Source organism: Pezoporus flaviventris, unplaced genomic scaffold (genome assembly GCF_033815535.1).
Source record: "Pezoporus flaviventris isolate CSIRO_AGI_PZ_B2104156 unplaced genomic scaffold, CSIRO_AGI_Pfla_v1 ptg000015l, whole genome shotgun sequence".
NCBI classification, from domain to species: domain Eukaryota; kingdom Metazoa; phylum Chordata; class Aves; order Psittaciformes; family Psittacidae; genus Pezoporus; species Pezoporus flaviventris.
In genome coordinates, this window is record NW_026892563.1 from 11,619,866 (window position 1) to 11,643,555 (window position 23,690).

The 23,690-nt window shown below is 39.6% G+C and overlaps 1 protein-coding gene across 2 annotated transcripts in view; it reads right to left on the reverse strand.

Annotated features, from left to right (window-relative positions):
• LOC133269308 (amine oxidase [flavin-containing] B-like) overlaps nt 1-23,690 on the reverse strand; it is a 53,694-nt gene continuing 30,004 nt past the window's right edge. Inside the window, exons 4-16 of one of the 2 annotated variants that reach the window (XM_061453423.1) lie at nt 21,917-22,021; nt 21,079-21,170; nt 18,162-18,303; nt 16,724-16,873; nt 15,897-16,056; nt 13,934-14,030; nt 13,088-13,141; nt 8,881-8,938; nt 7,728-7,825; nt 6,517-6,628; nt 4,713-4,775; nt 4,138-4,298; nt 1-1,420 (exon numbers count right to left, since the gene is read on the reverse strand). In XM_061453423.1, the coding sequence (XP_061309407.1) occupies nt 4,143-4,298; nt 4,713-4,775; nt 6,517-6,628; nt 7,728-7,825; nt 8,881-8,938; nt 13,088-13,141; nt 13,934-14,030; nt 15,897-16,056; nt 16,724-16,873; nt 18,162-18,303; nt 21,079-21,170; nt 21,917-22,021 (1,287 nt within the window). In that variant the 3' untranslated portion in view covers nt 1-1,420; nt 4,138-4,142. Of the gene's footprint in view, nt 1,460-4,137; nt 4,299-4,712; nt 4,776-6,516; nt 6,629-7,727; nt 7,826-8,880; nt 8,939-13,087; nt 13,142-13,933; nt 14,031-15,896; nt 16,057-16,723; nt 16,874-18,161; nt 18,304-21,078; nt 21,171-21,916; nt 22,022-23,690 lie in introns of both variants that reach the window. The other variant, XM_061453422.1, reaches the window with a different exon arrangement.

The following is a 23,690-nucleotide window of genomic DNA, read 5'->3' on the forward strand; positions in this document are numbered from 1 at the left end:
TGTGACATGACAATATTTATTGATTCTAATTAAGGTTAAAAAAAGTTCACAGCTGTCGGATAAAAATATCTGCAGTCTATTGAAAAGGGAGCTTAAGAAGGAAACCAAGGGAGACAGTCACCACAGAGGCACTTGAGAATATGCTACAGTTATAAAAGGCACAAAATTCATCACACACACAGTATATATATTCCTGCACAGTGAAGTCACTCTCTTTTTTCCAAAACACAGAGGCAAGCATCACTGAACACTAACCTGTACATGACCACAGGAGACATGCTATAAGTGGCAGCCTATGACAACGCCTAAACAACTTGACTGCAGAGATACTTGGAAAGCAAGACTGCTTTGGCCATCACATTTTTACCTCTATTGAACAACAGATTGTAAGATCAAGGTGACCATAAGGTCGTGGAGATGGGAGACGCAATGTTAGTTCATTTAAATGCGGGTCAGGTTTATTTGTGAGCATTTGCAATCTGCAATTTAAGTGGCTTTATTTCTTGCCTGAGAGCAGGGGCAGATCTGTTGTCATTTCACCCTGGCTTCCTTTTGCACCCAAATACTTTTGAAGGACATGCAATTTCTTCTTTCTCAAAAATATTTTTCTTTTATGTCTCAAAAAAAAAAAAAACCCAAAACTTAAAATTTCTGCACTTTTGTAAAGTTTACCTCAGTGAAAAAACAGTCCCACAAAAGCGACTCCAGGCCTTGGTTTTCAGTGATGGACAATGCTCAGGCATATACCTAATTGTGATTAATACATCTTTTACAAACATCTACTGTTGTACTGACAGTAGATGTGCTATTTGGAGTCAAAATCAGCATTGAGAAAAAAATCACAGTAGTTAAAGGAAAGACAAGGGGCTGCCTCAGATCTCTCACCTCCTTGTTATTGTAGTTTATACAGTTAGCTTTCAAGCACTTTGGTTAACACAGATTTTCATGCCATTACCCAACATTCCTTGTAATATACAGTTGCTATCGGAACTCTTAAGAGCCTTACAAAATATGCATGATAACACAAATCGGTTCATAAGAGACAATACGATTATTTCCATGGTTGTTCTATAATACATTTTATGAAGCTGGTAAACTGCTGGAACTTTCATGACAGCAGATTTCTCATCAAACATGTTAAGAAATTAATAATATATTATGACCCATTAAACCAGACTTCATTCCTCTCTTTGAAGGGAATTTTAAAAATGTAAGCCAGTGCTAACACTTCCCTCCACCCATGGGGAAGCATCTTGATTCTCTACACACATTTGTCAATGTTCTCATCACGCTGGCATCCACATACACAAAGTGCCACATATTCCTTTTATGTGGAAGATGTCAAGAAAACAGCAGCAAATTCTTCTTTTTAATCCCATGGTGGCGATAAGCTCCTCAGCATCATCACAGCAAGACACAGCTGTAAATACAAAGAGAGTATTCCTAAGGCTTTGGCAGTCTGGAATGAAGGAGGACAGAGACTTTTGAGTGCTAATACAGGTGCTGCAATTCAGAACTCCCAGCTCCATCTGATTTGGCCAGAAACCTCAGGGAATCCAAATTTAATTTGAGATTTTAAGCTGCACATACTTTTAATTGCAGCAGAATAACAGAAGAAATGTTTTGTGTTTTGGTTTTTGGTTTTTGTTTTGTTTTCTATTTTTGTTTCACTTTGAAACTAAGATTAAGAAAGGTTTATATACATTTTATTTCTCATTAAAAGCTTTGGTTGTGATCAAGTTCAGTTCTAACTATAATTAACTTCTTTTTTTCCTTGGCTTTTCTGCCCTTATGACACACAACATTGTCTTGTTAGACTGGGAAAAACCTCTGCCAGATTCAGGAGCAAAGAAAAGAATTACATATATCAGACATGAATAAAACCAGTTTATCCTCATTACATTCATGGATTTGCTCCCCTTTAGAGACTATTTCTAGGGCAGAAGCACGACTTGAATTCCGAACAGTTTTGGCAGAGAAATCATCTGCAAATGCAGCAGTTCTTTATATGTTAAGTATGTATTCACTGTCTAGCACTTACAAATATTGGCCCAACACTTTAAAACTATCTTCCCAAATTTAGGTTCCTATGTTTATTTTTTGCCAGAGAATTATCTGAGTTACAAAAGCTCTGAACTTACCCATTCAGCTTTCAGTTCCTAATTCATTTAATAAATAAATCACAGAGAGAAAGCCATATAGAAGTGCTTTGTGGTAGGCAAATGTCCCAGCCAATTACTGCTCTATGTGACAATGAGAAAGGCCATATGTACACTGCTGCACTGTTCTTCTGTCTTAAAGATCTTTATGTCTGAAAAGTTCCCCTATGCATTTTAAAAGGCTGTTATGAGGATATTCATTTGTGATAAAATCCAAGCTGCTGCTACAAGAACATTTTTAAATGGCACATCAAGTTAAAAAGAAGGAAACATAGGGGCCAGAAACCGATGTGCTGCTAAGAAATATTACAGCTTTCTAATGGTTCAGTGATTTCCATGGGACTATTTGGAGAATGAAGTACCATTCTGCACAAGCAAAGACTTGATGGTAGCCCAAAAAGTCTGCCTGAGACTGGTGATACAGTTCCTCTACCTTCTGCTCACACTAATTGCTCCATGGCTTTCTACTACAATGTAATATTTTACATAAAAATCAGCACTGATTGAAGGGAGAAGTGCAGCAAACAGGCTCAGAGAAATTCCAGACATCTCAGACTTCATGTGCACCCAATCCTGTTGTCAGATGTACTTGTGCATTTGCATGTGACTATCCTTTCCGTGGTTCTCTGATCTCTCTATCATTTATATCTTTCATTAGTTGCCAGAAGTGCAGAGTCAGCACAACACAGCACGGCAGGCAGAAGTGGAAGTGCTAATCCCATCAATATGGTTGTTAGGAGAGACTGAAGCTCTGAATCAGCTAAGCAGTGTCCAGCATGAAGCAAGTGTTGAGTAGCAGTGAAGTTGAGGTTTTTGTTGGATTGTTTTAATGCTCACACTAGATTTTCAAGTCCATTGTGTCCTACCAGGCAAGAGACAGGCTCGAGGTGTTCAAAGTGTAAATTTCAGTAGACAAAAGAAAGGAAGGTGGTAAGAAAACAAATATGTAAAAGAGGCTTTTAATGGAGATCTTTACAACTTCTTGGGGTAGGCAGAGGTTAAATTGTTCTCTTGTTATCTTGCAGCAACTTAGGGAGCTAAAAAGAGGACCCTGGTAGCAAAGAGATATCAGACAGGGCAAAAAAGATTTGAAAGGTTGTATCTGTACATTGGCACTCTGAGGTCCAACATACTGCTCTCATTGGCACTCTCAGGTCTGTCATACTGCTGAACATATCAGCTGTTGTGTGAAGCCTGCCAATTTGTTAGGCAGAAGAGATTCAATCCTGCACAGGGTGGATGAACTCTGATGTTCCAAGCACTATGAACAAAGCTGCGGAGCCTAAAACTCAACCACGTTGCTAAAGGCAGTAAAAGTGTTGTTGAAGTCAACATGTCACCGGATACGCCAACAACCTATGGCCACACTTGAATAGTTTGGATGGATAAATTTAGCCTCACCTGTCTGTTAGGTGCTGCCTGGGCTCTGGACATCGGGGTGAAAAATAAAAACATTAAAAAGATCCTTACAAAAGATCCATGCAATTTGCATGAACTAGTTAATTATTCTTTAAGCTCTGAATTTTTTTTCTCAGTCTACCACATAGGAAGGCAGAAATCCTTTGTTTACAACTAGAGATGGAAGGGCCTGTGAAGACTTGGAGTTCAGGGTCTGATTCAGGTATAAGTGTAAAAACAACTGTAAGTCTCACCAGAACAGGCTTTAGAGAAGATTTTTGTCCCTTCTGTTCTGAGATGTGGATAAAAACCTCAAGGTGATAGCACTTGACACGATATCCTACAAATTCAACAAGCAAAAAGGAGCTGCTAGAAGTAGGCCTGAATTCAAGGGGCTCTTTTTCAATCCCTTTCCTTTATCCCTTTGCTTTATCCCTTCCCCCCAGCTTCTTCCCTCTACTGCCTTCTTTTCCCCCGTCCTGATCTGATTTTGTAGACAGGGAAGTACATGCCAAAAAAAAAAAACCACCCTCTGAAAAAAAAAACAAAACTGCTCAAGTGTGAGGCTTTGCACTGGCACCTTTTTCAGTTTCGAACTAGAAGTCCCTTTTTACAGGCAAATAACCCAGCTGCAGTCACAAAGGCAAAGAAAGTGGAAAATCCAATCAGCTTTAGCAGTCCTGGCACAGATGGCAAGTTCCTCTCCCAGAAGGTTGTAGTGATGGGCAAAGCTGGAACATCCTGTGGGAAGAGCATCCATTATCAACATAGCAGTATGTCCACTGTGAGAGGCAAGGTGCAGAGATTCTTGTGGCAGAAACAGAACTGGATTGAGGTAGTTCATGTTTATCAAGAAGTATGCTGTATCAAAATTTTCTGCTCAGTTAAAGGGAAGAAGAGGAGACACACGGAAAGGTTTCATAGCCTGGTTAAAAGTGTAGTTCTTCCCAATCTCATGTTACAGAGTTGTCTAATGGGCGCCCTTGTCTTAGTTTCTAGTATGCTCCTGTTTAGGGAAGGGCAGTTTTGATGAGTAAATAGAAGTTTATGGTGGCTTTGATACAGTGAAATTAAATAAAAATGGCCATCAAAATTTTATCTCATCAGCAAAAACTGCATGAAAAAATAATCCATTTAATCTACAGAAAGACTTACAATTGATTCAGGTTCTGGCTTCCAAATTTCGCTCTCTGGGATTTTCCTCATAGAAAACAGTATCTGCAAATAAATAACATTCCCTAGTAAGTACCATTCATATTCTGAAAGGGAAAAAGAGCTGGCTTCAATTTTTATTTTAAAATGGCAAGATGAAGAGAACAATTGAGCACAAACATCACTGTGTACTCAAATTTTAGAAGAAGACTCAACCTTTGTACAACTCATTTGTGGTGAGGCCTGATATTTAATAAGACATTCCTCCTAGTGGAAAATAGAAACAGCAACCAAAAAATCTCACTATTAGTCTACGCAAGATATTGGAACTTGACTAGTCCCACAGAGAGCTAGTGACTGGGAGTTAAGTATATACTCACGGTAAAGTGAGACATAGAACGTAGAATCATAGAATGGCTAGGATTGAAAGGGACTTTAAAGATCATCCAGTTCTAACCTCCCTGCCATGGTCAGGGTCACCTTCCATTAGACCAGGCTGCACAAAGCCCCATCCAACCTGACCATGCATAAACCAGCTACAGCATGGGCAAGCTATATAAACAGGATTAGCTTGTTTTACAAATTTCACCATGATGTATGAAGAGGAACAGAAGCCTATGAGTGACAACAGACTACCACTTTCATTCAGAGAAGAGCAAGACTAAAAAGAGAACTTTCACAATTGAAAATTGAACATTCAAAGTATCAAAGATACCAGAGAGCAGTAGAATAGCAAGGATTATCTGAATTATAGAAGACAGCAAAATTAACTTCTTCTGCAGTAAAATAAAATGGAGATTTATGAAATACTGTTTTTCCTACTCCAGGCACTTGTAGATTTACAATTTGCCATCTTTCATGATATGTTTTTATTCTAGACAAGATTCATGGGCCCCCTCAACTTTTCAATACAAGAGAGTGAGAAACACCCTTGCACCAGATTTTAAAAATATTTTCCTTTCACAAGTAACTGAGGAAAGGAAAATATTTTTAGCAACCAAGTTCACTTGCCAACTTCTCTTCTGAGGCCTATGGAGGTTCTGCTGTAATGTCTGCACATTAGAGAGGTCAAGAAGCACTACCTCTGGAGGTTTCAGGGACAGGTTAGGTACCTTCACATGTGGGACAATTGATCCCTGTCTTTTGGGGCAGGGGTATAGGCTAGACATACTCTCCAGGTCCCTTTCAGGCTAATTTCTGTTCCACTATTGTAGCTTTTTAGCCACAAGATTCCCTTCACTTCATAAAACAAAGATGAAATTTCTTTTGCTGAACCATAAACTGTAATATTCCTGAGAATACTTGAGGAATTGACATTTTCTCAGAAGCAAAATATTTAAGTCCTTGTTTGATGACTTTATGCAAGGCTGTCACTGTCAATGGTATTGTTGGAAACAATTGAGGAAGGGACTATCATGGTGTGCAGAGCTGCAGAACTGAGCTGCTTCTAATGAGGCTAAGAGCCATGATGTCTCAATACAGTGACTAACAAAGTGCCCATTTTGGGGAAAAAAAAAAAGAAAAAAAATGACTCAGTGAGAATTTGGGACTGTTCTGTTAAAGAAAGATTTAATCTCTGGAAGCAGAAAAGTGTTTGATGAAACAACCAAAGCCCTTCTTAAGCATTCCAAATCACCGATTTGCACTCAGGAAAACCTGAGTCTGACCCCTTCACAAGGATTTGCATCAAAATTTCAGAACACCTGAGTCTGTCAATATTCATCTCCCATTTCACCTCCAACCAGAAGATCTTTCATTTTCCATTAGATATTTGACAGTTTCCCCTGGTTTATGCTTGCTTTTGTACCTCTCTGGCTGCTCTTTCTCCAGCCTGCACAGCCCCTTCCATGTATCCACTCCACTCTGTGGCGGTCTCTGTGCCAGCAAAATAGATCCTACCAACTGGCTGCCGAATAATCCTGGAGGGGGACAAGCAGTAAGCCATATCAGCCATTATCAGGAAAGATAACTGAAATCCATGGGTTAATATTAGAATAAAAGTGTTTTAAGTAACAGCAAGCACTTAGAGTAACTTTGGGTGAGTTGAGCTGGAGGAGGAGTCTGTGTTGCATTTCATTTCTTACAATAAACACGGCAGTGTTTGTATTTCCTAAACATTTACACTGTTCATATGTGTAAAGGACAACTAGTTTGAGACTTATTCTAGCTCTTAATTTTAGCCAGCATCATAAATACTAATGCTAGGCATTAGTGGCACAGTGTAGCACTCTGAAATACATCCCCACAATATCTAAAAGCAATAAGGAAATAATATTTAAATAAGTAATCAATTAAACAAGGTGTTTGTTACTGTTTTGTTTTTTTTTTCTCTATTTTTGCAAGAATTTGCAATTACTTTAAATACTAAGGCCTCCATATGTTCTTCATTACAACTGCTTTATTACTTTCAGTTCTTTTTAAATTGTGCAAACTTATACCTCAAAAGTAGGGCTAGGTCATCACATTAAAAGCTATGTATCTGAACCCTATAACCAGTCTGACCAGTAAGCCTTTTTTTTTTTTTTTTTGGTAAATCTTATTTTCATGTAAAAAATTATGTCAGAGAGGACTGTATACAATGGCACACAGATTATTATAATAAGCCTTGACTACTAACAGGAAAGGAACAGTCTAAAGAAATCACTCGTTACTGTAAATGTTGGCAAGAATTAACTGTCAGTATTTATAAAATACAACTAAAGGTATGCGAAAAATAGTAATACTAATCTCAAATATCCAAAACTAGTTTTGTAAGCAGATTGTGAAAGCTTTCTAGCTCTCTTCCTACTCATCTGTATTCACTGAGTAAACAGAAGTGAATAAAACCCCTAATGATACTGTACTCATCCATCATAAAGCCCTACTGACACAAGTGACTATAGTATCTATTTAAAATATTCCCCAGTGATCTTAAAGGTATAAAGTGAACAGTGACAGAGGATTTATGACCCTTTCTGAGGATATTTATTAACTTGGTGTTATCTTACTACTCCAAAGCCCACTATAAATAGACACTACCTTCCATACTGAGTCATTATGCCTGGTGGGAAGTAGGCTGTGTAGCAACCCCCAGAATACTGCTCTTCACACCAGTTCTTCTCTTCATAGTGCACTGGCTGTAAAACAGAGATTAAGTCACTCAAAGAAAGGACAAAGTCCTGAGGAAGCTAATAAAAGAACTGAGGAGACAGCAGAGAAAAATAGCTTATGATTTGTTGCGTGTCAATGTCTGAGAAGAGGAGGAGCACATTTAACAAATCTTTTAATGCAACAGATTCAACACAAAAAAGCCTTAATTTCAGACACTGCTAGCTATTTTTTTAAAAAAGCTAGCCAATTTGGCTACTGTAGAACATAATTCTCTTAATCTGTCAGTGTGAATGTATGCTTTGAGAACAAATTTATGCTTTGAGACATGTAAAGCAAAATTAAGCTCTTGCATACAAAGGTATAATACTTGTAATATGTACACTGGATATAAATATATACTGTTAAAAATTACATGAATGGCATTTGTATGGTTGTACATACAATATATTTGTGTTTTAAATAATGTAAGCTTGAGATTGGTGTCTACAACATTTAACTTGTGTAAAACTGCTCTTAAAGGAAAAATGACATTGGTCACATAAAACAAGTGTTCACACGAATCCTATCAGTTGTTTATATTTACCGTTACACGGAAGAGAAGACAAGGGGGAAAAAAAACCAAAAACCAAACAAAACCCAAAACAAGCAAAACCAACCATCCAAACGAAAAAAAAAAGCCAACACAAAAAACAAACACCTCATGCAGGAATGGATCTTAGCAACTAGTAAGAGAGAAGAAACATTATGCTCAACATAGACTGAGGGAAAGGCAAGCCTGCCACATCTGAAAACAGTTGAGATGTATGGTGGTAAGCACTGAATGACACTGATGAAGCTGGACAAGAATGTACCTGCCTTTTAACTGTTTCATAAGCTCATTGTTATCCTCCTCATCAAACACAACCCAAGGCTTGCCATAACCTTCTCCCCATTCCTCTATATGGTGTAGCAAGTACTCCCATAGCAGGCATCTTTTCCAAAACACTACACAGGACTGCTCAAGGACACTGCTGTATTCAGTTTTATTCTGCCCTCCCCTACCTCAAGGACTCTGACACCGTGGTTTAGATTTTGTACTTACATGTAGAGCTTCCTCTGATCCCAGAACCTTTGCATAGAGCTCACAAAGCCTCGTCTTCCTGCAAAAGAAAAGCAGCAGAAGACTTCTGTGTGAGGAAAGACAAAACCAACCACTTCTAATACATTCTAGTTGCAAGAGGACAAATATTAATATCTGCTTGAACTTTTTGGTATCTATCTTAATTGGTAAGCCTTTGGATCACTAGAAATAACACACTCAAACTCCTCTGCTGCTTACTAGCTATAATGCAAGCTGTTCCCTTAAATCCAATCATTATCCAAAGGTCCTCCAGGCTGTAAGGAGAAGGAAGTAGTAAGGCATTACACTTTTCTGTCTTGGCACATAGTCTAACGTACGGTCTGCTCCTACAAAGATGCAGGTATTGACAGACTGAGGCTTTCAGGGTATCAGTACTTTATTTCTGTATGTAGAAAATTTCCTGCTGTTTTTGTTTATGAGTCTATAAACCCACAAATATACTTTATTCTGTAGCAAATCCCAAGTGCGATTAAGTTTTTCCTACAAGATTTTCGGGTCTTACTCTTTTACTGCACTGCACCAAATACCAAACATGAGAAGACCAAGATGAAATGAAAGTTAATTATGAGAATCAAACATGCAAACACAATGCTGTAAAGAAGTTTACTTCTGGAAGCAAATCCTGTGCTCCACAGATAGCCATGCTGCGCAGAGAAATAGAGCAGTCTCACCTCTGTAACTGTATGAGCTACATTTGCAGCTATATCAGTATATGAGGAAGCCATATCTATACAGCAGTACGAAACAACCCAGCACTACAGGAGGCCAGTTACACCCATGAGCAGCTGAACTCAAAAGAGTGCTATAGAAAAGGGATAAGGGTCAAAAATAAAACCAAACAACCAAACCAGGAAGACCTGAAGGTCCTCCTGTGCAGGTAGGGGCTTGAGCAAGAAGACAAAGACTGGTACAATTCAGGAAAAGCCATGGCCCTGGGATGATTTTACTGCTGGCATATGTCAAGCCCAGCAGAGGCAGAGTGGAAGGAAGCAGCTCCTTCCTTCTGCCCAGAGGCAGAGGACAAGGGTCAGCGTGCTCCAGAAGCAGAAATGCATGGTGACATAGTGACTGGCCAGGCAGGCTCTGAGAGTTGCAGGATCTATATATATGAACATATATTTGATCTATATGTATGAACATATATATTAACATCCCTCTTCAGTCAGGGGTGACATGAATCCAGCAACAGCCATCATAAAAGGGAACATTTCCTCCATCTTTCGATGTTGACCACCGCACCCTGCAAACTACCAGCACTGATCACGCAGTGTCTGAACAGACTAAAGCAGCTTTAATAGCACGAGTTAGCAAAGCCTCTGCTGAGGTCTGCCTACCACCTCTCCAAAATGCCCACCAGCTCCTGCTTTCAGGCAGGTCAGTAACACCACAGGGCTCCGCAGGAAAGCGGGTTATCACCTTGGGACCATATACTTCTTCTCCTCCCAGCACCACAACAGGGGTGAGATGGATCCCTCTAGATCTGCCTGTGCTCTGCCCTTTTTCCACACGTGACTTGCAGACCTTCCAGGGAGCCTGGAAATGGCATACCAGAGGCTGGTAGGGATTCTCATGTACAGCCAACTGCAGGACTCTAAGAAGGTGCAAATGCACCACTGTTTGGTGAGCACGTTGCTCACATAAAGATAGCAGTGCAAAAGAAAATGTTAAGCTTCAGGTCAAGGGCATCTTCAGACTTTTAAGAAATTTCAACCTTGAAAAAAATATTCATCAATAAGGTATTATTTAACAGAAAAAAATAATTAAAAGATAAGGAAAAAAAAGAAAAAGGAAAAAAGAAAAACAATACAGAAAAGCAGTATCTAAAGGATTGAATCGTACCAACAATAATCTATCACTGAGGACATTCCCCCTAACAAGAAAAATCCTTGTAGACGAGCTGGGGTCTCTGCAGCATCTGCGCTATTTGTCCTAGAACAGTTTAAATAAATACTTATTTATGCATTTATGATTAATGCTAGCATGGAACATATGGAATACACAGAAGTTAAATCCTTATTTCTTGACTCCACGCTCAGCTGTGAAATTGCCACCAGCACTAAGTAAGAAGAATGTTATGCCTGGAGCTACCTAGGTAGGTCCTGTTGAGAGTTACACTGTGCCTGGTGTGGAAGAAATGCACATGCGGACAGACACTCTGTTCTTCAACCTGGTCTCTTATTCCATGGCAGTGTGTGATGCCACCACCTTCGTTGCACAGGTAGGGCACAATCTAACCACTGAAAATGCTCATTGGCACCTGGCCTGGGAAGACCAGATGGAAGGCAACAGTGAGTTTTACTCCTTTCAGTCTGGTTTAGGCTCTAAAACATCTTTCATTCCCTCCCAGAACAGCCATTCTCAGTCATGATTTAGGATAGTTGCCGTGGACTCTACACCCTATTCTTCATATCCAAGGATTTCCAAAAAGCTTACCCTGTCTTCAATGTGATAAAAGGAGAGCCCAACTTGTGTTGATAGGTGAGCACAGCATCTCAGCAAGATGCACCCTCTATAGCATGCCACAAGAAGCCTGTCCTCAGAAGAGATCCCTCCTTTGTGAACACCATAGTCCCAGTATAAACAATACAAGCTGGCTACACCCTGCATGTATGCTGGCAGAAGGTCCAGGTTCAGGTTATGCCTTCTCCTGGACCCTGATTTACCACTGAAGGAGACTTGTGCTCATGTGCAGGAAAGGAGCTGCAGTGCAGCCCACAAGGTTCCTGACTTGATTGGCTGTGGCCAAGACTGCAGGAATCAGAGAGGTACCCCTGCACCAAGGTACCATCTATCAGGTACCAACCCAAGCATATTTTATAACCATTCTTTACCAAAGCAAAGTCTTTCCTAGTCTGAAGTTTATTCTCCCAAAGACAAAGAGTTTAAACTCTTTTTGTTTAAAACTTGGCTGTAGGCAGCAGCAGAGCCAGATAATTGTGCTAATACTTTTAATGTCTAGAGAAAAGCAACCTTTCCTTCATGATGCCTCACAAACAATCAGGACAGCACTTCATTTCAGAAAAGAGAAGTCATTCTCAAATACTGCAAATGCTCGGTTACATCTAGTGCATTGACACACACATTAAGACACCATTTGATGTTTATGATGGGCACACTGAATTTCAGATTACTACACTATTTTTGTCATTGGTCACCTGCTGGGGGTCTGTCTCAAAACCCGAGTGCTGAGGAAAAGGCTGCCTTGTCCATTCCTGCCAAAATTAAAAGTGCTCTGTGGTACCAGGCTGTCATTTGAAAAGACTGGGACATTAACAGCCCCATTTAGACTCATTATCCACAGGCTGCCAGACTACCTGCAAAGTTAATCTGAGATGACTACATCTTCTCTAGTTAGACTAGTTATTACTGTAATAATGTTTACTTGGACATGGTATTCCTTGTGGTTTTAGAAACGAATTTATTTTCTCCATGTCCAAATAAGGCTCTCCTCATATCCACACTCTCTATTTGTAGCTTTAATTTCATCAGATACTGTGAATCAGTGTGATGGAAAAATCTCATTACTTTGTAAATTCCATTTCAGTAATAAACCAAAAAGCACTAGTGTATGCAGAGATTTGTTTCAAGAAGACAGTAAAAAAGACCTTCATCTGTGTCTGAAGGGCATTTTTTTCCCCAAACTACAGGTGGAGAGATGGAGATGGCTTTTTGACCCCTTCACAATGCTGAGATCTCATTCATGGCAGCTATAGCAGCCTCAAGGTTGCGCTACATTACAGATGCTGAAAGGACCCTCAAGGGTGATCAGAAAAGAAAACAAGCACAGTGGCCAAACATGTCCCTTCTGATAAGCTTTCAAGTACTCAGTACACTTGCAGAAAGCCAGAGAGGCAGCACTGGGGTAGAAAGGGGCTGGCCCTGGACGCTTTCCCATGAGGACAGCAGAGTATCTACACTGCTTTCAAATTCAGCAGCTTTGAACCATTCTTCTGCTAGAGTCACATAAAGAGAGAACCCATGCTGAAAAGTGAGAACCAGAACTTAATCCAAAACCAGCTAAGGTACTTTCTTGCTTAGTGGTATGTGTGCCTACTGTCAGAAGGTTACAGACAACTTCCTTCAAATTGGGGCATTTTATTCCTGCTCTGGTCATTTATAACAACATTTTGACACATAGTCAACACAGATCTCCAGCATTTGTACTTACCTTTCTTCTTTTGTGAGACCTGTCAGTCTTCTACACTTCCGAGCAAGAATGAAGCTGTAGGAAGACCACAAAAAATTTACTTCCATTATGTTACATTCCCTGAATTATTTAAAATGCTGATACCTTATGATGGGATGCTGTGATTCACAGTATTAGCTTTTGGGACTCTGTGCAGAGAGGGGAAATGGGTATTTTGGATAATGTTATATTTCTGCTTTCTGCTTGTAGGACTCAGTGTGTGGAAAGAACCACCTGAGATTCAGGTTAGAATATCTGTATGAGCCGTTTCCCAATAACCTTAATTTTACACAGCAGTGGGGGCAGGCACATGACAACCACAGGTGAAGCCTCTGGCTGTTATAAAACATAAAACAAAACAAAATATAATTCCAGAAAACAAACTTTCATTTAAAGAACTGGAAAATTTGGGGAAGGCAAAATATTTGGAGAAAACTTTACATTTCTGCAATCACTCTTTTTTTTTCTCCTCATTCCTTTCCTCTTCTCCCATTTTTTACTTTGCCACATGAAAAGGCAAAAGATAACACTGAGAATAAGCAGATTTTTTTTTCAATTAGCAATTAAATAAGAGAGAACTTTATTTGAAAGGAAAAAAGATCATAGAACATATTCACCACCCTTGAGAAACTAAACCCTTCAACTATTTTGAAGTATTTCCCTTCAAAAGCAGCAGTTTCCCATTTCAATTGTTGCCTCTAAGACAAAACAAAACAAAAAAACCCAAAACCAACAACCAGCCAAACAACAACAAACAAACAAAACATAACAAATCAAAAGACCCCACCAAATAAACAGAAAAATCTAGACATTTTCTTTATCATTTACCCTATTATGGCAGGAAAGCTGCCATCAGGCTTAGTATCATCAAGTGTTAAGCCAATTGCAGCATCCTCATCTTCAATGATCATGGTACCACAATAGCCTGTTAAGCACAAGGTGAAAAAAAAGTTAGGATCCATGTATCCAGACACAGGAAGGAGCTTTCAAGAAATTGTGAAATACTCAAGACTGGACTAGAAAAAGCCCTAAACAACCTGCTCTAATTCACTGTGCTTTGAGTAAGGCATGAGACTTGATGACATTCAGAGGTTCCTCCTAATCTCTATCATTTTCTGGTTGTAATACAGGGAGATATGAAGATAAAAGAAAGGAGAACAGAGACAATTTTTTAAAAAAGTACCATGACTCCCATTAAGTGACAGAGATTAGCACACATCCCAGATCTAAACCTTGTCTTCTAGAGCCGTTCTAGTGCTTGAATGAGACAGGTGGTTTTTCCTCTCTAGGAGAGAAAGTTTAGATCTGAGATGTTCTGACAAATAACAAATCCTTTTCAATCATCTTTAAAACAGAAAGTCAATAAAGGAATCTCTTATTGTTGAATTCATGATAAAAAATAAAGCTGGATGTTCACACTCAGAATTGTGGTCAATGGCTCGATGTCCAAGTGGAGATCAGTGACGAGTGACGCTCCTCAGGGCTCAGTACTGGGACTAGTGCTGTTTCATGTCTTTGTCAGCCACATGGACAGTGGGACTGAGTACACCTCAGCAAGTTTGCCAACGACACGAAACTGTGTGGTATGGTCGACACTCTGGAGGGAAGGAATGCCATCCAAAGGGACCTTGACAGGCTCGAGAGGTGGACTAGTGCAAACCCTCATGAGGGCAAGTGCAAAGTCTTGCACCTGGGTCAGGGCAATCCCAAGTACAGGCCAGGTGGAGAATGGATTGTGAGCAGCTCTGAGGAGAAGAACTTGGCAGTGTTAGCTGATGAGAAGCTCTACATGAGTCAGCAGTGTGCGCTTGAAGTGTAAGCCAGCCACTGGGCTGCATTACGAGCAGCATGGCCAAGCAGGTCCTAGGAAGTGATTCTCCCCCTCTACTATGCTCTTGTGAGACCCTAACTGGAGTACTTCATTCAGTTCATTCAGGCCTCTAACACAACAGGGACATGGACATGCTCAAGCAAGTCCAGAGGAGGGCCATGAAGATGATCAGATGGCTGGGGCACCTCTGCTATGAAGACAGGCTGAGAGAGGCTTGTTTAGCCTGGAGAAGAGAAGATTCTGGGAGACCATAGAGCAGCCTTCCAGTACCTAAAGTGAGCCTACAAGAAATCTGGAGAGGGACTTTTTATAAGAGCAGGTAGTAATAGGACAAGGGGGAATGGCTTTAAACTGCAAAAAGGTAGGTTTAGATTAGATGTTAGGAAGAATTTCTTTACAGTGAGGGTGGTGAGACACTGGCACAGGTTGCCCAGGGAAGTTGTAGCTGCCCCATCCCTGGAAACATTCAAGGCCAGACTGGACAGGGCTTCGAGCCACCTGATCTAGTGGGAGGTGTCCCTGCTCATGGCAGGTGTGAAGACACCTTCAATTAATCTTGCTCAGTGCGTACAGAAGGCAGAACTTTTGTAGGCTCACAACTGATGGGATAAGACCTCTTTCCATCACACATCACTTGTACCTTTAGTTACTGTACAAGCGGGAGAGGCTCACAGCCAGGTGCCACTGAAGAAAAAGGAGGACAACAAAGAACAATGAAGGCAATAAGCAACAGGTATGAGTTATGCCTCCATGCCTACTTCCTTCTTTTTATTTTCCCATCCCTCTATTTTCCCAAACAATCTCTCAAGTTTCTCAAACAGGGGAAGGCAAAAACGGCACAGAAGTGTATGAAGTCTCCTTCTAAGTTCCAGCATCCTCTAAACACAAAATCTACTCCATTACCATGTACTCTCTTCCCTCTCTGTGTCACCACTACTCCCTTCAATTAAAATGTAATACCCTTCTTCCTCCAGAAAGTTTCCTTATAGTACACAATACACTTGATGACTGAGCCCATAGGGATTCGGTTGATGAGCTGGTTTCTCATTGGGGGCAAAGGTGGGTTGAAATGAATCTTCAAACCAAGAGCTGGGGGAATGGCAGTGATCACATACTTGCCCTGGAAAAGAAATTATATATAAGCCAAATATTTTCTCCACTACTTCATTGTAAGTATATTGCTCTAACAAGACTGGCAGACATCTGGGGAGACTGCAGGGTGTATCTTCTGAAGCAATGTTAGCATCTAGCATAAGAATTGCAAAACTGAACTCTCACAAAAACCTGCTTGTTAAAATAGCAAGCATTATATAGGCATCCATCTGTTTGGATGATGGGCACTGCTCTTTCCCCAGCACTTAAAAAAAAAGCACTGTGTTGTAAGAGTCCATTGGTCTCCCTTCCATCTGGACTCCTCTGGTACAACTTGGAAGCAACACTTGCAATGTCTTTCACAGAAGACATTGTGTTGATAAGCAAGCACAGACAGTTTATTACTAAGCTACGTTTTTGTGTTCACTTTACAATTATCCTTTATTTTGGAAGGTAACTGAACACAAAGAAGGGATGCTAGCAAAGGATGAGTTTGAATATACACTTTGATTTTCAGGCATCATTTTAATGCTTTATCACTACTCTTACTTTGGGGCAGTCAGAAAGTGCAACTTTCTGTCACAGTCACATCTCTGCTATTTTGTACAGGATTTTTGAGAAGTCAGAAGGGAAAAGAGAAAGGTTTTCTAGCCATGCCACACAAACAGTTGCTTAAATGTTACAGATTTCATTACCTCATATAATTCATGATCTAAGGTTTCCACTACAACACTTTCACCCGATTGGTCAATACGGATTACTGGCTTCCTCAGCCTCACCCGGCCTCCCAGGCGCTCCATTATTTTCTCACTGATCTGGCTACTGCCTCCAACAAACTTCCTCTCCTGAAACACAGAAAGTAACTTGGCAAAGTGGACTCAGCAGAGCAGTGCTTGTGAAGAGTATCAATACAAACATTTTGCTTGGTGTTCAAGACAAACCCCATTCTGTTGTTATCAAAACATTTCTGGGAAATCTGGCAGAATTTCATCTGGAAAAATTATCAACATCAGTGGATATCTTAGTGAGCTACTCAAACCCTTCCCATGTTTGACCACCAGCCAAAACTAGTAGCGACCTCATGAGAAAACCCCTTACCATGTGGTCTCCAAATGGATTTCACAGACCTGTGTGAATCAGCAAGACTATTGAAAAGTGCTTAAACTTTTAAACCTTTCTCCGATTTCAGTCTTATCCCTGTAAAGGTCTGTGTATCAGAAGCAGGAATCCCAATCGTCATAGTAAATAACAAGGTATAAGAAGTGATGTAGCTCACATCAAAATGTCTCCTGCAGTATATAATCTAACCCAATTTAAACTCAAATCACCTTTAACTTAAAACAAATAATATTTTATTTGATGCATTTACAGTTAAATTATCTATAATTCTTGCATGTTTATGCATATTTATGTATTTTATCATGTTTTAATGTATTTGTATTGTATTTATTAATGATTAAACACTTTGCATTTCAAAAAATATAATTTGTCATACAATTAGCAAAATCTGCATTTCTAAGAAGACCATTAATAGCATCTATACTTTCTTGGAATGCAGAAGCAGCACTAATACACCAGATTTCAAAAAAATTCAGAGCAATATCATATTTAAGAAGGGGTGTTCGTTTCTCCTCAGACTAATTTTAAAATCTTAACAGTTTGAATCCTTTGAAGCTTGCATCTTTAGGAACCCAGCTCTGGGCTACATTTTCAATATTAATTTGGAGTGCTCTCCACATTCATGCAGCTAGCACTGCCATCTCCATTAAGTGCTTCTGAAGTGGTAAGGCTTGCTTCAGCCTCGTGACAGAAATAAGAATAAGTAAACCTTCCATTTTTCCAACATGGATAATCAAAGTGTGTGCTGTAACCAGAGCCCAAAAGGAAGCCAGTGTCAGGAACAGATATAAACCAACTGATCCTTGGACCAATGACATTAGCACAGGAACAGCCTTCAACACTACTTTTGCAAGATCCAGATTAATGTGCTAATTAATAGAACTAATTATCAGTGTGCTACTGGCTCACAACCATGGATTTCTCAGTTGGCCCTCTGAATTAAAATATTCAAGCAGAAGAATGAAGTTAAAACAGGGCCTGTCATGAGTCGCAGAAAGTGATGGGTAACAGTACCTGGCCTCCATTGGTCGTTGAGAATATCCTTGTTGTCCCCCCACACTGTTTCACATACCACAAAAACCAGAGGGCAGAGACCTCATGGGGCTCAGAAGTAACATCCACGTTCACAAACAGAGTTGCAAAACTCTTGGCAGCACTGCAGCAAAGGTAATAAAGTATGTTAATTTAAAAACCCAAGAAGGGTGACAAGACTGCTCTCGAGTACAGGAGAGACTGTCTTTGGCAACCTCTTCTTCCACTGTGAGCAAAGGACTCCTTAATTTCAGTCAAAGTAGGAAAATATCTATTCGTTTTATGCAACATTTTTCAAGTAACCCTGCAAGAAAAAAAAACTAATCAAGCACTGCTGTAATCCAGCCAAATTTGGGCTCCAGGAGATACAAAAGCCCATGAAATCTTATGTCAGTTTATGTTACTAATGCAAAGTTAGATTCTCATTCTAGATTCAGGACTAAGGGAAGCAAGCCTTCCTGCCTTCACTGGACTGTAAAACTACCATGTCTTCCTACTCTTCCTGGGTTACATACAGAATCTGCAGCTCTGTTTGCACCTGCTCCATTCCTGTCCCTCAAACACACAGCATGGAGGTTATCCAACACTTCTCATAAAAAAAGTTAGGGATATTGTCTAAGCTAATTATCTAAACACTCTGGATTAGTCAGCATCCCCCTACTGCCTGCTCCTCTGCTGCGCTCAGGGAGGGTGATGCAGCTGGAACACAACGAGGAAAGAAATGTGAATAGAAAGCCATAGTGAAGAAACAGTATATACACATTCATGTAAAAGTCTTGGCAACAAAAAGGGAAGGGATACTTTTGGTTCCTCAACTTAGTATTTTAAACAGTGGTCTGGTAGCCAGTGGTAATGAACATTGAAGGGGAAATCTGGCCTGTGTCTCAAAAGAAGTCCTCTAGTTGGTGCTTTCATAACAGCTTTTCTGAAAATTACTGTATAAACCTGCACAAGGTTTTTGGGGGTGCACCAAGACAGGAGTTAATTAAGGCTTAGGGAAACATTCATCCTGCTAGAAGTAAATACTTCCTCTGCCTCACTCTCAGGAGGAGTTTAAAAGGACATGGAGAGGACCAGGAAGTGCTCAGCTTAACTGCATTGTGATTGACAGGTACTGAGATTCTGTAGTTATTTCATATGTAATGGATTAGGCAATCAGTAACTTCCCAAGCCAGTACAGGACCCAATTTCAGTTGCTCCTCTCTCTTTTCAGTCTTTGAACTTGGACAAAAAAGGGAAAAAGTGAAAAGCATAGGTCAAACATACTAATTCAAACAGCTGTAGGTCTACATAGAAGAAAGGCACATTCTGTTCTTTCTAAAATTCAAAGTCCCACTGAAGCAAAAGGCTGATCCATTTTCTGAAATATGGGTGCATTCTGGTTTCATTCTTGACATTAGTCAAGAATTAATGTACGTATTTATTAAAATTTCATAAGCAAAAGCTGTTAGATGGTAAATTCTCTTAGTTTCTGCCACCTTCTCCCTCTGCTTTTCAGCATTGCAGTTCCCCACTTTCCCCTGGTATTCTACCTAGAAATGGCAGTATGATTTCAACCAAGAGCACTCAGGTATTTCTAGCATGCAACTGTAGCTAAGAGCAAATCTGTATGGTCTGTTAGATGACAGAGAGTAAAAAGCAGAATATTCCTTTTCTGGATCATTACTTTCCAGGGTGGGAAGTTTCTACGGCATGTTACCTAAATTTTGAACACAGTGGGCAAATCAAGCTGAGATGAACATATAAAATCTGAAAAGCATCTTGAAATTGAGGGAGGCTGACAGTTATGCCAATATTCAGGTAAAATGTCAAGTCTTATTCCATCAGAGTTTGAAAAACATGACTGTAGTCACATGAGCTATTGGATATTGAATGACTACCAATGCTCAGCAGTTTGCTAACTTTTATAGTTCCTTACCAAATCAGAGGGTCAGATCGCCAGCAGAACTGCCAGCAGACATTTCTACTTGGTTTTACTGAACATGAACATACAAACAAGAAAAGCTTTCTATATCCTTTCATGCAATTGTCACGCAAAGCAAAACAACCAGAAGTTTAAAAGTTTTTGGATAAGAGCCTTCTGTCCATTAACAATAATCTTGTTGCTTTCTAGAGGCTGGCTGAAACCATGAAAAAATGCCCCTGTCAATGACAGTGTCAGCTTGAGTGGGTGCTAGCAGCCTTCTGCACCAAACTCATGAAGGCTCAGGGCAGCCTTGTCTTGGGTGCTTAGCAATACTGAAGAGGTGGCTACAAGAATCAACCTGCCCCACAGCAAGGCAGAATCAATGGATTTTATTTTTTCTTGGGTGCAAAGAAAGCCAATCAAACTGTTGTTGAGTGGCAACTAAAGAAAATTGCTTTGATGTACACATAAAAACAGGAAGCATTTTCAGTTTCCGTGGGTAATATATAGTGCAGCAGTTAAATAGAATGATGAGTATTAGAGTAATTTAGTGCTATTTCAAGACAAGTGTTATTTTTTATAGTACTTTGATAAGATCAGGTCGTCCAGCACAAAATAAAAGTGTGTTGCTCCATCAAAAGTTTGATTCAAAACCTACTGTAGCCAGGGCATTTTTTCTCTTAAAGGTTAAACACGCAGTAAGGAGAGGGAAAGTGCACATAACAGATGAAGGTACTACCCATGTCTTCAGAAGTAACCCGCCCCGAATACATTTTCCTTTGTCTTTATTTTAGTCTAAAAAGTTACGGAAAAATAACAGAATCTACTGTGTGTGCTGACAGGTGGTGTGGTCCATTATTACAAGATTTTCTCACCTGATTTCTTTAGAATAGCTGTATTCTAGTGGTAGTTATATCTGTTTGCAAAGCAGTGATGTTTATTTGGAGCTGTAAGGTATATAAATATAAGCTATTATATTTCATAGTTTCTTACCTTGTCCAGCAAATTTTATTTATGAAATCTTGCATAGTCATTTTGTCCCATTCTTCTGCATGTGGAGCCTTCCATGGGGCTTCACTGGGAATCTAAGGAGACATAAAAGAGTGCTCATCAGCAGATGAATGAGTGGCATGAGAAAGACAACAAACACAAAAAACCCCTCATCTTTACATGGTAATTTATCTTGTAAATTCTTGTTGGTAACACAGCAAACAACAGAGGATGCGATGCTTTTAGGTTTTCTGTTGTTTGTTTGCTTAAGACATATATTTTTTTTATTATTATTTTTTTTAAGATTGAAGAATAGAGAATACTTTTAAGAGCTATGACCTTTGCCTAGAAAGGCGAAGTGCTGGGGAATATCTCGTATCTCTCTCATACACCAGGTAAGAGTAATCTCTTCCCAAGTCCTGTAGCTCAGTCGGTGGAAAACATACACTACTGATAACAAATTAAAATGCAGAAGTTGAACTTAAAGGTGGAGAAGGGCATACATTTGAGTTGTACAAGCTTCTTTAAATACCACTTAAGTAATCATCAGGCAAAGTGCTAAAAATCACATGCATAAACATTAATGTTCATATATTCAGAAATATGAAGGTAAGACTGCATCAGCGTGACCTTCAAGAAGAGCTTGCCAAGATGCCACTTGTACAAATGCACTGAACATCAGTGGGTGCCAAAATACATGGTGTGATGCTGCTCTTGCCAGCACCAGGTTTGTTCAAGCTAGAGCAGCTTTGCCTATCTGCATTACAGTTACATCTTTAGTCTGCCCTTCCTGGAGGCAAAGCTGAGCTGAGACAGTCAGCTGCAATTCTTCATACTATACCTCCTTTCCCATTTCATCCATGGTCCTCCACAAGTTGTTGTAGTCCAGGTAGGCCAATGGATTCCACATAGGAGGGAATGGACCTTTAAAGGGATAAGACTTACCCTACAAGATGAAAACCAAACAAAAACATCATAAAACCTAAGTACAAACATAATCATGGCTTCTGTGTGCATGAAGCTGCACCAAATGGTTAAGTGTCCACTGGAAAAAAAAAGCACAAATTTAATCAATACATGTTACAGCTTCTGCCAGATTGTACAAGAGGAACTGAAACACAGGATGTTCCTTCTGAATATCAGGAATTGCTTTTCAACTGTGACGGTGACCAAGCACTGGCACAGGCTGCCCAGGATGCTGTGGAGTCTTCATCCTCAAAGATATTCTAAAGCAGCCTGAACATGGTCCTGAGCCACCTGCTAGCTCTAGGTGGCCCTGCTTGAGCAGGGTGGGTAGACAAGGTGACCTCCAGAGGTCCTGTCCTATCTCAAACATTTGGCTATCCTGTTATTTTGCATGTGCAACTTAAGTGTGAGAGAAAATGGAATTATCATAGTTAATTGAATTATCATAGAATTCAGTCACTTGTGTGCAGAACTGATACTGCTTTGTATCTTTAAAGCTTTATAGTGGGCATTTTTGGGAAATAAATCTAACACCCTTCAGTGGAATCACTAAATCAGACAAAAAAAAAAAAAGCCAAAAAACCCAAATAAAGAGATGAAACAACAAAGCTCAACTGAGATGAAAAATTGGCTGTTTGCTAACGAAAAACAGAAACGTTACTTTTTTCTTTTTTGTTCTGTTTCTGAAAAACTGCTGATAATTGTATTTAGTGTTTTGCTTCATTATTTCCCCTTTCAAAATCAGACAAAAGCAGCTATGATGAGTTTTGTTATACACTAAAATAATAGCTCAGAGACCTTCTGGAAGAAAATAGTTTTGGTTAACATAAAAATCTCCAGCCTTACAGAAAATTCAGCATTTACCACTAAAAAGTCATTTTTCCAGTCCAACACCCCTGGCTATAAATTCCTGAGAGCGATAATGTGGCCGACACAAATGTCCCATATCTCCACTATTAGACATTCAGAAAGTCTAGCTTAACCAAGAGTGGTAGACAACAGGTAATTTGTAGAGATATTTTATTTACATGGAATTTTCTTGGCTGACTATATGGATGGCAGCATAACAGCTTTAAAAATTCAGAAAGAAATGCTCATTAGCATTACATGGTTACTCATTTTTTCACAATCCATTCTTGACTCCATAAAGTAGATGAATAATAAAGGCCATATTGTTTGCTACAGCTGATTTTCAAAAGTTATGCATTTAAGCGGTGACTGCATCAGCATGAGCATCAATTGGTAGAAGCACTAAATTTTAATAAATAGTTGATGCAGTCCCACACCAACTCATCACTAAAAAAAATATTTACACTGGCTTCAAAAGAAATACTGCATCAAGATTTAATATTTAGAACCAGGTAACAACAGCACAGTGTCCTGTTGAGGAGAACTAGCCAAACACCACTTACACAAAGAAGCAACAGGCTACCTTTGATTTAGCTTCTTTATTAATAATGTGAAAGAATGGTCATTATTCAAATCTGCAGATGTTCGCAAGCACCAGAAGAGACGGCAAAAGGGGAACAAAAGCACCTTGAAAGACTTAAAACTTGGTCCACAAATAACAAAACAAGATACAACCTTGAAAAATGCTGGCTAATAACTTTGAGGACTTCTAATTCGAATTATATGAAAATACTGCAATC